Source organism: Protobothrops mucrosquamatus, unplaced genomic scaffold (genome assembly GCF_001527695.2).
Source record: "Protobothrops mucrosquamatus isolate PMUCROS unplaced genomic scaffold, P.Mucros_1.0 scaffold1805, whole genome shotgun sequence".
NCBI classification, from domain to species: Eukaryota; Metazoa; Chordata; class Lepidosauria; order Squamata; family Viperidae; genus Protobothrops; species Protobothrops mucrosquamatus.
The window spans coordinates 91,195-104,326 of NW_015387942.1; the positions used below are offsets into that span (position 1 = coordinate 91,195).

General features: G+C 41.4%; 1 protein-coding gene across 1 annotated transcript in view; it reads left to right on the forward strand.

The window, feature by feature from the left end:
• Nucleotides 1–8,975: 8,975 nt before the first annotated feature.
• SH3BP4 (SH3 domain binding protein 4) overlaps nucleotides 8,976–13,132 on the forward strand; it is a 37,252-nt gene continuing 33,095 nt past the window's right edge. Inside the window, exon 1 of the mRNA XM_015823240.1 lies at nucleotides 8,976–9,125. Within this exon, the coding sequence (XP_015678726.1) occupies nucleotides 9,008–9,125 (118 nt within the window). The 5' untranslated portion in view covers nucleotides 8,976–9,007. The remainder of the gene's footprint in view (nucleotides 9,126–13,132) is intronic.

Consider the following 13,132-nt stretch of genomic DNA (forward strand, 5'->3'; position numbering starts at 1 on the left):
GGCCACCTGTTTTGGCTGTAAAACCAGGTGACTGTTTGCGTCTAGGGAAATAGAGTCCGAACTATTGGTAGGGTTACGTTGAGCAGATCTTTTGCTGAGGCTTGACAAGGGAGGCCCTGCTACCGCATCGGGATGCGGAGCAGCTGGCCCAGCACTACCACTGGCAACCCAGGAAACTAAATAATTTAGGGTACTTATTATTTTGTCAAGCTGGAGCTATATGCTCGCTGTTGTATCTGCAACCAGGAAACATTGCTGAGCCAGAAGTTCAGTAAGGGTGGGCTCGTTTAAAGATCGATTGGGGACCGTAGCTTTAGGGGAGCCTTTGCTCTCAATTCGAGTGGCGACACCCTCAACCACCGAAGGATCGCCATGACCGGCAGCAGCCAGAAAAAAAGGAGCTGGAGTTTCCAAGCAAAGAGGCCAAGCCAAAACAAAGTCTTCCATCTTGGATTGCTCGAAAGAAGGTTGAGGAACCAGGTCAGTAAGGGATCTGCACCTTTTCTTTGACTTCATTGTGTTAAATAACACAATAAAGGAGGAGCAGTGTAATATAGCAAGAGACTAATCCCCAAGACAAGTCCTGGATCCAAAAAAAAAAAAAAAAAGCCAAGGCCAGGAGTCAAGAAAAAGCAAATCCTGATGCAAACAATAACAAGGTTCCTCACAAGTAAGGCAAAAATCCTACCCTCCCGCCAAAGCAGGGAGTAGGGAGTGAATAAAAATCACAAAATAGTAAAATAGTAAAAAGAAAATAGTAAAAGGAAAAATGGTAAAAAGTAGTAGATAAATAAATGGATCAAATAAAAGTCACTCAAAACTAGACAATACTAGGTTTCCTGACAAAGCAGCAAAACCTATATAGCAACAGCAAAAAAGCAGCAGCAAGGCAATAATCCTTGGGGCTCCTCTCAAAGTTTATATACCCCATGCTGTACAAATCCTATTAGAACAAAAATTGCCTGCCTGGGCCACCTCCAATCGAGTGTCCCATGAGTTTAATCTTGGAACAAGAAAATGGCACCCTTCATCGATGTGAAAAACTGAACCTAGCCACTCTCTTGCCTTTGCCATCCAACCCAAAATAACCTTCCCATAATTGTTTGGAGGTTCTGAAAAAGGTTGTTGGAGTTTGGGCCAATTTAAAAACAGAACCCTTTGTCAGGGCCCACTTCAAAACCTCATCCCAAGAAAGCAGGACTTTTGGAACTGTTTCATTCCAAAAGGAACTTTTATTAGGAGAAGCTGATGGCAGGTATAGAAGGCAGGATCTAAGGGTTTCCCACTCAGATCAATAGGTTAAAAGAGTCCCAAGCAAACCCCACCCCAATAGTTCATCCAGTCAGTTTAAATGAGCCAATCCCCAGGTGTTAAATCCGCTGTGGGAACGGAGCTGATAACAGTGTTCGTTCCCATGCTTGTGAAGATGTTGTTAGGTCTTCACACCTTCTCTTCCTCAATGAGAGATAAGCCAGATGGCTGGAGGCACATTCCTTTCTCACCCCAGGTTGACATTAAAGGAGAGACAGTTCAAAGAGTAGGCATGAAGAAAACAGCAGGAGGGATACATTGTAGCAAAGTAGAAAAATATGCCAGAGAGCCTTCCCCCTCCCCCTCAGGAAAATGGCAGTACCCACAAAAAGAAATGGATAGAAATGGAATAGATTCCCCTCCCCAGGAAAGGGAATGGGTTCTGACATCCTGCCCCCCTTAGAAAAAAGAGAGATCCACCTGTAGAAAATAAACAGAAAAAAGGGAGACAAAGATTAGTCTGGTTTATATGGATAGGCAGCATGAAATTTACTAATTAATATGGGATCTCTGACATGGCATTTCTTTTTTTAAAAAACAAATTTTATTGGTTTTTTAATTTTTACATCAAGGTACTTAGGAAACAACGTGGAGATGGGGACATCAATCATCCAAAAAATGCATATATAACTCAGGTTAATTCATTAAAGGTTCCCTCTCTATTTCCCTCATATAAGATTACATATTCAAATTGATACATTTCTAAATAAAGTTCAGTCAATCAAATCAGTCATCAATCACATTTCAGGTAGAAATATCCAAATCCTGGTTTTAAGCTTTACTAATTTACAATTACCATATTCCAATTAGTCTTAAATAAACATATTATTAAACTTCGGGTATCCCACCTTTCCCTTTTCCATAACATAATAACAACTAAAATGAATATATTATTCCAACAATAACATTCTTATGTTTTCCACATATAATCTATTTCTTAATCTAATAAATCATTTATTAATACAATTTCTTCTTTTATCACAAATCCCTCTTATTCTCCTTCTATTAAAATAATTGTCTTACTTAAAAATAAAGGTATCAATCCAAAAGATATATTCCTATCTATTAAATCTATATCTATAAAAAGTCTTTTTAACCCATTAGGTAAGGTTTACCCCTCCAAATAATTATCATATCTAAAACAAAATATTATTACAAAGGATATCCTCTTACAAAATTCACATATTCTGTTAGTTATTAAATCAGTCAAGATTTCTAAAGCCTTTTTAACCCATTAAATGAAATTTTAAATCACATTTTTAAATCTAACTCTAGTTTTCTTTCTGTGCCAAACCGGTTTCCATAGTAAAGCTTCTGCGTCATCAAACCTCAATATTTGAGAGGTATTTTTCAACACTTCAGACTGGTCAAAGTTCTCTTCCCTTTCTTCCAGTGTCATCTGAATGATGTAATCCATTTTATTCCATGTTGTGATTATTAGTTGATTGTCCACGTTATCACAGTTTTCAGTAACTTGTGTCTGGGTGTCATTTTCTGTTATTTTTAACATTTAACAGGTATCTCAATTGAAGTTATTCTTTGGTCATCAAAATCCTCCATAACTTGTATATGGGGTTGTGTAAAGTTAATTTGCTCAGTAATTTCCACAATTTCTCCTGGTATCAGTTCATAGTTGAGTTGTAGATGTGAACCCTCCATCTTTTTACATTGTATATGTTGTTGGGTAGAGGCCTCTTTAGGGTTGGTTCCAGATCGCGGTGTACGCAGTCGTGCGGAGAGCCTCGTCTCTTCGCCGGCTGATTTCCCTCCGCCGGTAGACCCTTAATCGGGTCAAAAAGTCACCCTGGAGGGGCGACCACCGTCAAGGAGGCCCTAGTCAACTGTGGAAGGGTGGCAGCTCCTTCCGCAGTCCGAGCCAGCTCCTTAGGGCCGTCAGAGAAAAGATCGGCCAGTAAAGTGGCCGATCACCCAGCTGCATCAGCCAAAAGTCAGAAGAACAGCTAAGCACAAAGAACCACCATGGAGAATCTGGGTGAGACCTTTCCTTCCCTCTCTTTTCCCTAACTACTCTCTTGTAAAAAGCTTTTGAACTACTTCCCTGCTTTAAGAAAGCGGTGTTTGTGTACTTGGGAAAAAGAGCTCTGGAAATTAAAGAAATAAAACAGCTAAATTTTTATTGACTATTTAATTTTCTGGATACTTAGGGATCCTGAATTTTTTTTTACCATTGAACATTATTATTATTCTACTTATTATTTGGAGATATTTGTTTTTTTTCTAATGAGATAAACTTTTATTAACCTGGAAAAAAGATTTCATAGTTTACTGAGGACATCTTGTGGCAGAAACTGTTATTGCAACTATATTTTCTTTTGCTGTTTGAAGATGGATTTGACCTTCAAATGATAATAAAAGGGAAAAGATAAAGGATTTGAAACAGCTGGGTGGTGAATTTGTCTATTAGAAATTGGAGATGGATATTTGTTGACTCTTTCTAAATATAGCCTCCACTAAAAGATTAAAAGACTTTTTCACCACTGAAATGGAGGAATCTTACCAACAGCTTGATTATGAACTTATATTGGAAAAAATCTTGGAAGCTACCAGAGTATATGAAATCTTGGAGAAAAATTAAAGATGACATTTCAGAATCACAAATTGATTCTCAAATTTTAATGGATCAAGCTACAGGCCAAGAAATAATAGAGGAGGAACAGAGTAACCCTGACATGGCATTTCTGAACCCACTCATTCTGGGAAGAAGGGAGATATTTCCATGCTACTAGATATTGGGTGGAAACATGGTGTTTTCTGGAATTTCTACAATTTCTTTTATTTTAAAATGTTGTTCACCTTCTACCATGATTGGAGGAGGGGAGAGAGCTGCAGCTGTCCTTAAGGGCGATTGCAGTTCACCTTTCAGAAGGCTGCAGTGAAAAATCAGGTGAACCTGTCAGAGCATCTTAGGGAGCTGCAATTCTACCATGATAGGTTTGATTATTCTTTTAATGGGAAAAGGTCCCACAAATTTGGGTCCTAGCTTCTTTGAGGGCTGCAGGGATTTTAGGTATTTTGTAGACACGTAAACTTTCTCTCCTACTTGAACTGGTTTGGGTTCACTTTGTTTCTTATCTGCCTGGAATTTATATGCTTCTCTAGTCTCATCTAAAGCCTTTCTTACAACAGGCCAGGTATTTTGTAATTGTGCAATCCATTCCTTCAGGGAAGGGATGGTTGGTTCGCTCGATGGAAGTTCAGGCATTGGATTGAAGCTTTGTCCCGTTGCCACCTGGAAAGGGGTGTAGCCTGTGCTGGAATGTACTGTGTTATAGTGACTTCTGCGAAGAAGAGCAGTTCAGTCCAATTGTCTTGCTGGTAATTTATGAAGCACCTTAGGTACTGCTCCAGTACTGAGTTCGACTGTTCAGTCCCACCATTCGTCTGCAGATGATGACTAGATGACAATCCCTGAGTGGTTCCCAAAAGTCCCAGGAATGCTTTCCAAAATTCTGATGTGAATTGTACTCCCCTATCTGATATGATTCATTGTGAGACCCCATGAAGTTGATAGATGTGTTGGACGAACAGCTTTGCAAGTGTCTTTGCATTGGGGATTTTTTGGCATGGGATAAAATGTACTTGTTTAGAGAACAGATCTGTCACAACCCAAATGACTGTGTTCCTCCCACTTTCTGGTAACTCCACAATGAAGTCCATAGAAATTTCCTTCCACGTTGCTGATGGTCTTAATACTGGTTGCAACAAAACTGGGGTCTTCCCCTGTCTTCTCTTAGCTGCAGCACAAATTGGTCAACTAGCCACGTAGCTTTCAATGTCCTTTTTTATCGATGGCCATCAAAACTGCCGTTTCACTAGGTGTAGAGTTTTTATGAATCCGAAATGACCAGCTGATTTTGAATCATGACATAGCTGCATAAATGTCAGTCTCTGACTCTTTGGGATGTACAGCTTCCCTCCCACCCATGGCAAACCATCGTTCATAGTGCATAGGTTCTTGTGGCTCAGGAACCATTCGTCAGTTTCTAGCACTTTTCTGAATTCAATCCCTGCTTGGCTTGCTAGGGGCTTCTAGAGTTCGGCTTGTGCTTGGGTGGTAACTTGAACTACTAATTGTTTTGATGGCTTGAGTGGGTCTGTTATCTCTGTTATGTTGCTGTTGTATTGGGGCAGTCTGGAAAATGCATCAGCTAAGAAATTCTTCCCTCCAGGTGTTTTAATGTGAAGTTAAATCAGTGGAAATACTGTGACCACCTTGCTTGTTTAGGGGTTAGTTTTCTGGGCATCTTTAGGGCTTCTAGGTTCTTATGGTCCTGGATTTTGTTCCCTTCCAGGAAATATCGCCAGGTTAGGAGAGTCCATCAGACTGCATAAGCCTCCTTCTCCCAGACTGCCTACCTTTGTTCTATGACTTTCCTTGACGTGTATATGCAAGGTTGTAATTTCCCTTCATCATTCTCCTGCATCAGTACTGCCCCCACAGCTACATCGCTGGCATCAGCCTGAATCACAAACGGTTTATCAGTGTCAGGGTGTCTTAGAACTGGCTCAGCAGAGAATAGTCTTTTCAGTCTTTCAAATGTGGTTTGACATTCTACCATCCATTTCAAAAGATGACTTGGCTTCAGCTTCCCCTCCCCTTTGGTTTTTAGTAAGTTAGTAATTGGTAGCATGATCTGCACAAAGAAGAGGATGAATTGACAGTAAAAATTAACAAATCCGAGGAAACTCTGCAACTGCTTCCTAGTGCAGGGCGGAGCCCATTCTAGTACAGCTCGGACTTTTTCAGGGTCCATCTCTATGCCATTTGGTGAGATGCAATACCCCAGGTAATCAATTTTTTCCTTATGAAATTCACATTTAGACAGTTTGGCATACAGGTGAGCTGCTTGGAGTTTTTTCAATACAGCTCTGACTAGTTTCACATGCTCCTCCTTTGTTTCAATGAATATCAGGATATTGTCCAGGTAAACAAGCATCCCTTTATATAGGTGCTCTCAGAGCACGTCATTTATTAATTGCATGAACACTGCAGGTGCCCCTTGAAGGCTGAACTGGTAACATCCTAAGGGGCAATTGAAAGCTGTTTTTCATTCATCTCCCTCTTTAATTTTAATTCTGTAATATGCCTCCCTTAAGTTCAGTTTCAAAAAGATTTTTCCTTTCGACAGGTATGCTAGCATGACTTTCATCAGAGGGAGGGGATAGAGGTTACTCTCGCTCTCTGCATTCAAAATTCTATAGGCTAAACAGAGGCAAAAAGTCCGGTCTTTCTTTTCACAAAATAGCACAGTCTTGGGCTTTGCTGGTTGGATAAACTCCCTTTCCAGATTTTTGTCTATAAACTTTTGCATTTCCTCCATCTCCCTTGGGCTCATAGAATACAGTTTCGGCTTAAGTAATTTTGCCCCCGGGAATATCTCAATGGAGCAGTCTGTGGGTCAGTGGGGGGGGGCAGTTCGTCAGATTTCTCCTTGCTGAACACTTCAGCTAGATCCCGGTATTCCTCTGGTATGTCCTGTAACTCCTTTTCCCCCACCGCTGCTGCACTTTCGGAGGGGCTTTCCCCATTTCAGGGTTGAGACAGGGTTCTTACTGCCTCTCCATCTGGGAATCTGGGAATCTCAGTTCCACCCACGGGTTCCACTTGATCAGCCACACTATGCCCAGGATAAGGTGGCATTCCATGCCAGGGATCACTACAAATGTTAGAGTCTCTATGTGATCCCCTATGGTAAGCTGGACAGGTAACGTGGCAAGTGTAGCCAGTGCCCCCTGCAATGGACCAATCTAATTGACCGAATGAAATCGGTTTCTTGGCTTCCACTTCCGGATGACGGCAGCTTCAGCCATACGAAGAGCTGTCGCTCTTTGTTGGCTGTTTTTCTCTCTGGGTTCAGGTTTAGGTACAGTACTGAAGATAGCATTGGTTTTTGCAGATGATTTTTGGAACACTTAGTGCAACTGGTCTGACTCTCTTAGATCTCTTGGTGGCTTTCAATACCATTTACAGTTTTTGCTTTCCAGACTGGCTCCAGGGATTGGAAGTTGAAGATGCTATTTTGCAGTGGTTCTTCTTCCTCCATAGCCTCCCCTGTAAACTATGTTAGTGGCAATGTGTGGCACGATATGACTCAGATCTCTCACTATTTCTCTTTAACATCTGCATGAAATAACCAGATGGGGTCATTTTATAGCAGAGGATGTGGTTTCATCCGTTTGTTGGTGTTACTCAGTTATATATCTCCATTTCTGACCAGCATCTTTTGCAGTGCTGACCCAGTACCTGAAGGCTATGAGGATGTGGATGGAGAAGAACTAACTCAATTCTAGAAGACTGAGCAGCCTTGAATTTATGCCCTCAGCCCCACATCCTCACAGCTGGGTCTGCTGATGTGTTATCTTTGATATTTGATTGGAGTAGCAAGTGTGCTACTCATTAATCAGAGCAAGTGTGCAATTGAGTGGGGGACTCCTGGATTAATTGCTCATCCTTCAGGAGCAAGTGGTAGCTTTGGCTAAGGGGAGGGAACTTTGCACAGATTTAGCTTTTATGCCAATTGCACCCAGTTTTGTTCCCATTGACCACTCCCTGGTTAGATTACTGCTATGAGCTTTAGATGGAGCTGCCCTTGAAGATCACTCAGAAGTTACAGCTGGTCTAGAATGCAGCGGCACCTGCAGTATTTGGTACCCCTCATTTTGCCTATATTATGCCTCTCATATGCAATCTACATTGGCTCCCAGTTTTTTGTCAGGTATAATTCAAAGTACTGGTTACTATTTTTAAAATCCATACATGATACTGGGCCAGATTATTTGTTGCATCTCCCTGAAGGTATCTACCTGTTCCATCAGATCAGATGGAGTGGGCATACTATAGGTCCCTTTCTTTAAATGTAGCTATTTAGGAATGTTAGAAATAGATAAGCAATAAAGCAATAAAAGGCAATCTAGTACCAAAAAATAGCAAAACGTTTATTACATATTTGCAAACACAGGTGCATCTGAGGTGGACCCAGATTAAAACTTGCAAAAGGCTTTTATACTCCTCCCCGCCCCCTGCTCAACATTGTTCTGGTTTTCCATTGGTTGGATACTAACAAGCTCACAACCTATCCAGAGTACCTATTAATAAACATTCCCTAGTTACAGAACAAAGTCTAAAGTTCCCCTAGCTACAGGACAAATTCTGCTTAGCTACAGCTCAGAAAGCAATATTTTATATTTCACAGGAAGTAGACCTTTTGTGTAGTAGCCCTTGCCCTGTGAAACACCCTTCCCCAAGACATCTGGCAAGTTGCCACCCACTTAGCCTTCTGGAAAACCATAAAGAACTGACTCTTCCCCCAAGCACTGGGGTAGGATGAGTCTGAAACCTGAAGTTGATTATGTTGGTTGCATCAGAAAAGTGCTACCTTTTTGGTTTTATTGTTCTTTGGTTTCCTGCTGTGACCTCCCAGAGTTATATCTTTTAAGATGGGCAGCCATATAAGTCAAATAAATAAGATTTCTGCAATTTAGTCATACAAAGATGCTTATTTTAAATTACCACATCATGGTCTTTTTTCTCTTCAGGTATATATTGTGGAAGAAAATATTGAGCGAATTGGTAATTGAACCACTGAAAATAAATGGCACAGAATTTATCACATCTCTTCTAGAGAAGATGACCCATTAGATTTTCTGATTTTTAAGAAACAGCACATACCTTAAGATGGCAGCCCAGAGGATTCGTGCTGCTAATGCCAGTTGCCTCTCACGATGCAAATCTGAGGGGATGCTGATAGACCTGAATGAAGAATTTTCAGAAACCAGTTTGAATTCTATCAAAGGTGAGTTTTTTCTGTTAAAAATAGATCCTATGACATTCAATCAGGATGAAAATGCTGGGAAGAGAATGGATTATTACGTATTGCAGATTCTACAGATCATACTATAAGTTGTTTACTATCACTTAGAAACCAAATTATAGCTTTGGCACTATAATCTGCCCATTTTCAGGCTTGTGCCCAAGTGGTTACTCCTTCCTTTAGAAGATGGGTCCTCAGGGAGTGTTAATTATGAATAAGAAGAAAAAATCTATCCCTTTTAGTAGTTACCATTTAAATTCTGGAGCTCTCAGACTAAAGTCTATCTGCTCCCCATATTCAATAAATTAGAACAAGAGTCTCAGTTATTTTATTCTGAATCACTAATTATATTCGGGGGGGAATAATTAAGAAAGGTCCCTTTATTTGGCAGCTTCGTCATGTTTTACTCATATGCCCTGCATTGTCTCCTTGTAATGGATTCTGTCTTCCCTTTGGTTTATTTGACCTCCCTAGATTGGGATAGGCTACCTTTCCGCATGAACTCCATTTCTCTATCTCTCCCCCTTTTCCTTCCCTTTTGTTGTTCTCACCATATTGCTTTCTCAATATTGCTTTTCTAGCAATGAAGCAGTGGTAGGATTCAGTCGGTTCGCACCAGTTCAGCAGAAACGATACCTACTTTCTGTTGAGTTCGGTGAACTGGTTGTTAAAATGGCACTTGAAAAAAGCGGAGTCTGTGTGCACACCTGTCTCGCACTTGCCCCGCACCCAGCATGCTCTACACAGTGCGCTGCAGCTGAACCGAGGCGGCCAGCCAGGCACCGAAGCACCGTCGAAAACAGCAGAGTCTGTGTGTGCACCTGCCTTGCCAGCATCAGCAATGCTCTCCTTGCTGCAGCTGATATGAGACATGGAGAGCATGGCTGATGGGTGAGTGCATAGCAGGTGTTTTCGGCAGTGCTTCAGTGCCTGGCCGGCCTCTTTGGATCAGCTGCAGCGCGTCGTGGAGAGTATAGTGGACGTGGGGTGAGCATGAGGCAGGCATGCACATGGACTCTGCTTTTTTCAGTGCCCACCAGAGAGGCAGCATGGTGATCAGTTGTTGGACATGCCACGAATGGGGATTCACCATCCCCAAAACCCTGCCACTGCCAAAGTGGAGCCTGGGCTGCAATGTGGGCTGCAATGGAGAGACGGGAAGTGGAGCAGCCAGCGTGAGGGAAGGAGGAGCAGGGAGAAGAAAGAGGAAAAGCAGCCAAGTGAGAAGCACTGCCAAAAACAGTGGAATCTCTGTGCCTGCCTGCCACATGCTCGCCCCGTGTTAGTCATGCTCTCCATGGTGCGCTACAGTTGATCTAAGGCATGGAGAACATGGCTGACATGGGGTGAGTGTGTAGCAGGCACACAAACAGACTCTGCTGTTTTTGGTGGTGCTTCGTTGCCTGGCCGGCTGGGATGGCCCCACTTTTCACTCGGCTGCTTTTCTTCTTTCTTCTCCCCATTCTTCCTTCCCTCACCCTAGCTGCTCCACTTCCTGTCTCTCCATTGCAGCGCATATTGCAGCCTGGGATCCACTTTGGCAAATTTCATTTGTGGGACTGCACACGGCGGCGGAGGAACATGATGGAGGAACGCATCGGGGGAGCATCTTGGCAGCGACTTTGGTGGGCAAGATGTGGCTCGATCAAAAGCAGCCGCAGAACAAGTGGGGTGGTATGAGACAGATCCCCCCTCACTTGTCCACCCACCCTCTTCCCTTTCAGTCCCCTTCTGAACCCTCTTCGCAGCTCTGCCCACACAGCCACCAAAATGGCAGTTAGAGTGCCAGAACCGGAAAGTCCCTGCTTTCCAGCTCCATCGCATTTCTCTGCTGCCGCGGAGCTGGAGAGTTTGCCCCACCCACCACCACCCATATGCCCTTCCTTCCCAAAGCATTTCTATGCTAACCTTCTTTCCAGCTCTGACGCATTTCTCCATCGTGTTCCTCACTGCCTTATGCAGTCCCACAAAATTCTTTTGTTTGTGGGACTAAAAAAAAGTTCAATCAATCAATTCCAACTTCTCATGGAAAAAAAGGAGATCTCCCGAAGTTGGAATTGATTGATTGATTGAACTTTTTTTTTTAGTCCTACAAATTTCTTTTTTTTGTGGGGCTGCACACAGCGGTGGAGGAATGCGATGGAGGAATGCGTCAGAGCTGGAAACAAGGTTAGCATAGAAATGCTTTGGGAAGGACTAACAGTTCCACCCCATAACAACGCAGCCAAGGGATTGCTGAGCTCCGCAGTCCACGGCTGGTTTCACCCTGCCAGGGGACCCTAAATGGAGAGGCAATGAAGAAGGAGGGGAACCCCAATGATCACAGAATGACAGTGGTTGATCCATTCAATTCGAAGGAAGCCCTCCAACCCGACAGGAGAAAGGCTAGCTGCACATCAGTATCTAGCCCAAGCTACCAGCAGCCAAAGTCCAAGAGCATGAACCAGAACAACGGTGAACAGCGTGCTTGGAACTGGGTGAGAATATCAATCTTCTCTCTTCTATTTTGTAATTGATTCCCTGGAAAAGATCCCCAAAGCAAGAAATCCTCTGAAAGTGAGAAGGGAGGGGATTACACCCCCCACCCTTCCATAGACGGGTGGAAAACTTCACGAGGAAAAGAAATATATTGAAATAAAATTAATAACATTATAACATTATAGTCTGGATAAATCTGAAAATTAAGAAAACCATTAAGATTTTACATCTGAAAGAGTTTTGATGAAATTATTAAAAAACAATTCTTTGTTTAAAAAGTTGGAAAATTTTAAGACTGGCTGGTTTAAAAGGCTAAACACAGAGATTATGGTACCAGTGAAAAAACATCTGGAAGGGGGAGATAAAATGAATGCTGCACACCTATCAAAACGTGGCAGAAATGTATATCTAATATCCTCTTCTGAAGGCCCCAGTCTGGAACATCAGAGATCTGCAGGAGCAACACTTCAAAGCAAGGCAAATACCTTCCAGGAGGAAATATATGCAATGCTGCAACAGTTTCAAATGACAATGATTCCAAATCATGATGAGATTAAAAACAACTTTGATGGCATAAATGAGCACACTTCCAACTTAAACTTACAAGTAAAAAATTCTCAGAAAATGATGATAATGAACAAACAGACCAGATAACAGAATACAAATCAGAGGTCAGTGACCCAAAAAGGGAAATTACAGATGAAGAGAACTACAAATTAATACAAACAAAAGAAAACTTGCAAGGTTTTACCATAACAATGGAAATGGAAAAGATATCCTATATTTCAGAACCTCAAAATCAACTTGAAAATTGGAAAGAAAATCTAACAAAATGGACTATAGAACGACCAGGACACTCATTAAAGTTTGGGAGACAAAAAACATACGTGTTATCTAACTTGTTTTTTCTATTCCCAACAGCATTTACAAAAATACAGGAAAAAACTCTGGGCAAGTCGAACACATTAACTTGAAAAACTAGTTGGCAAAAAAAGAAAGCTAGAATCAGATCTGAGAGATTTGATGCGATCTACCTGTTTGTATATGGTTAAAAGAATAGATAAATTATGGATATAAAGGGGTCTCTTAGGAGGAGAGATAAGACATATAAGTAGTATAGTAATTTTTATAATATATAAAATGTAAAAACATTGGGATGATGTACATGAATGAAAAGGTTGGATATTTAAAGGTTACTAACTTTGAAAAAAAAACTATGACTGATAAGAATGGTTTGAATGTAGAAGGGAAACTAAGATTAAATAAGAAATTTGAAAACAGGACATATATTGATTTAATAAGATGATTACTATTATTTATTTATTTATTTATAATAAGACTTATATGCCGCCCTTCTCCCCCATGGGACTCAGGGCGGCTCACAGCATATTAAAAACAATACAAAACATTTCCCTATAAAAGCCAATTAAAAACCAAATATTTGTAGCTGTGTCTTGTTTAAAATCATTAAAAATTATCCCTATTTAAAAATTCACCCTAGGTCAGTCCCG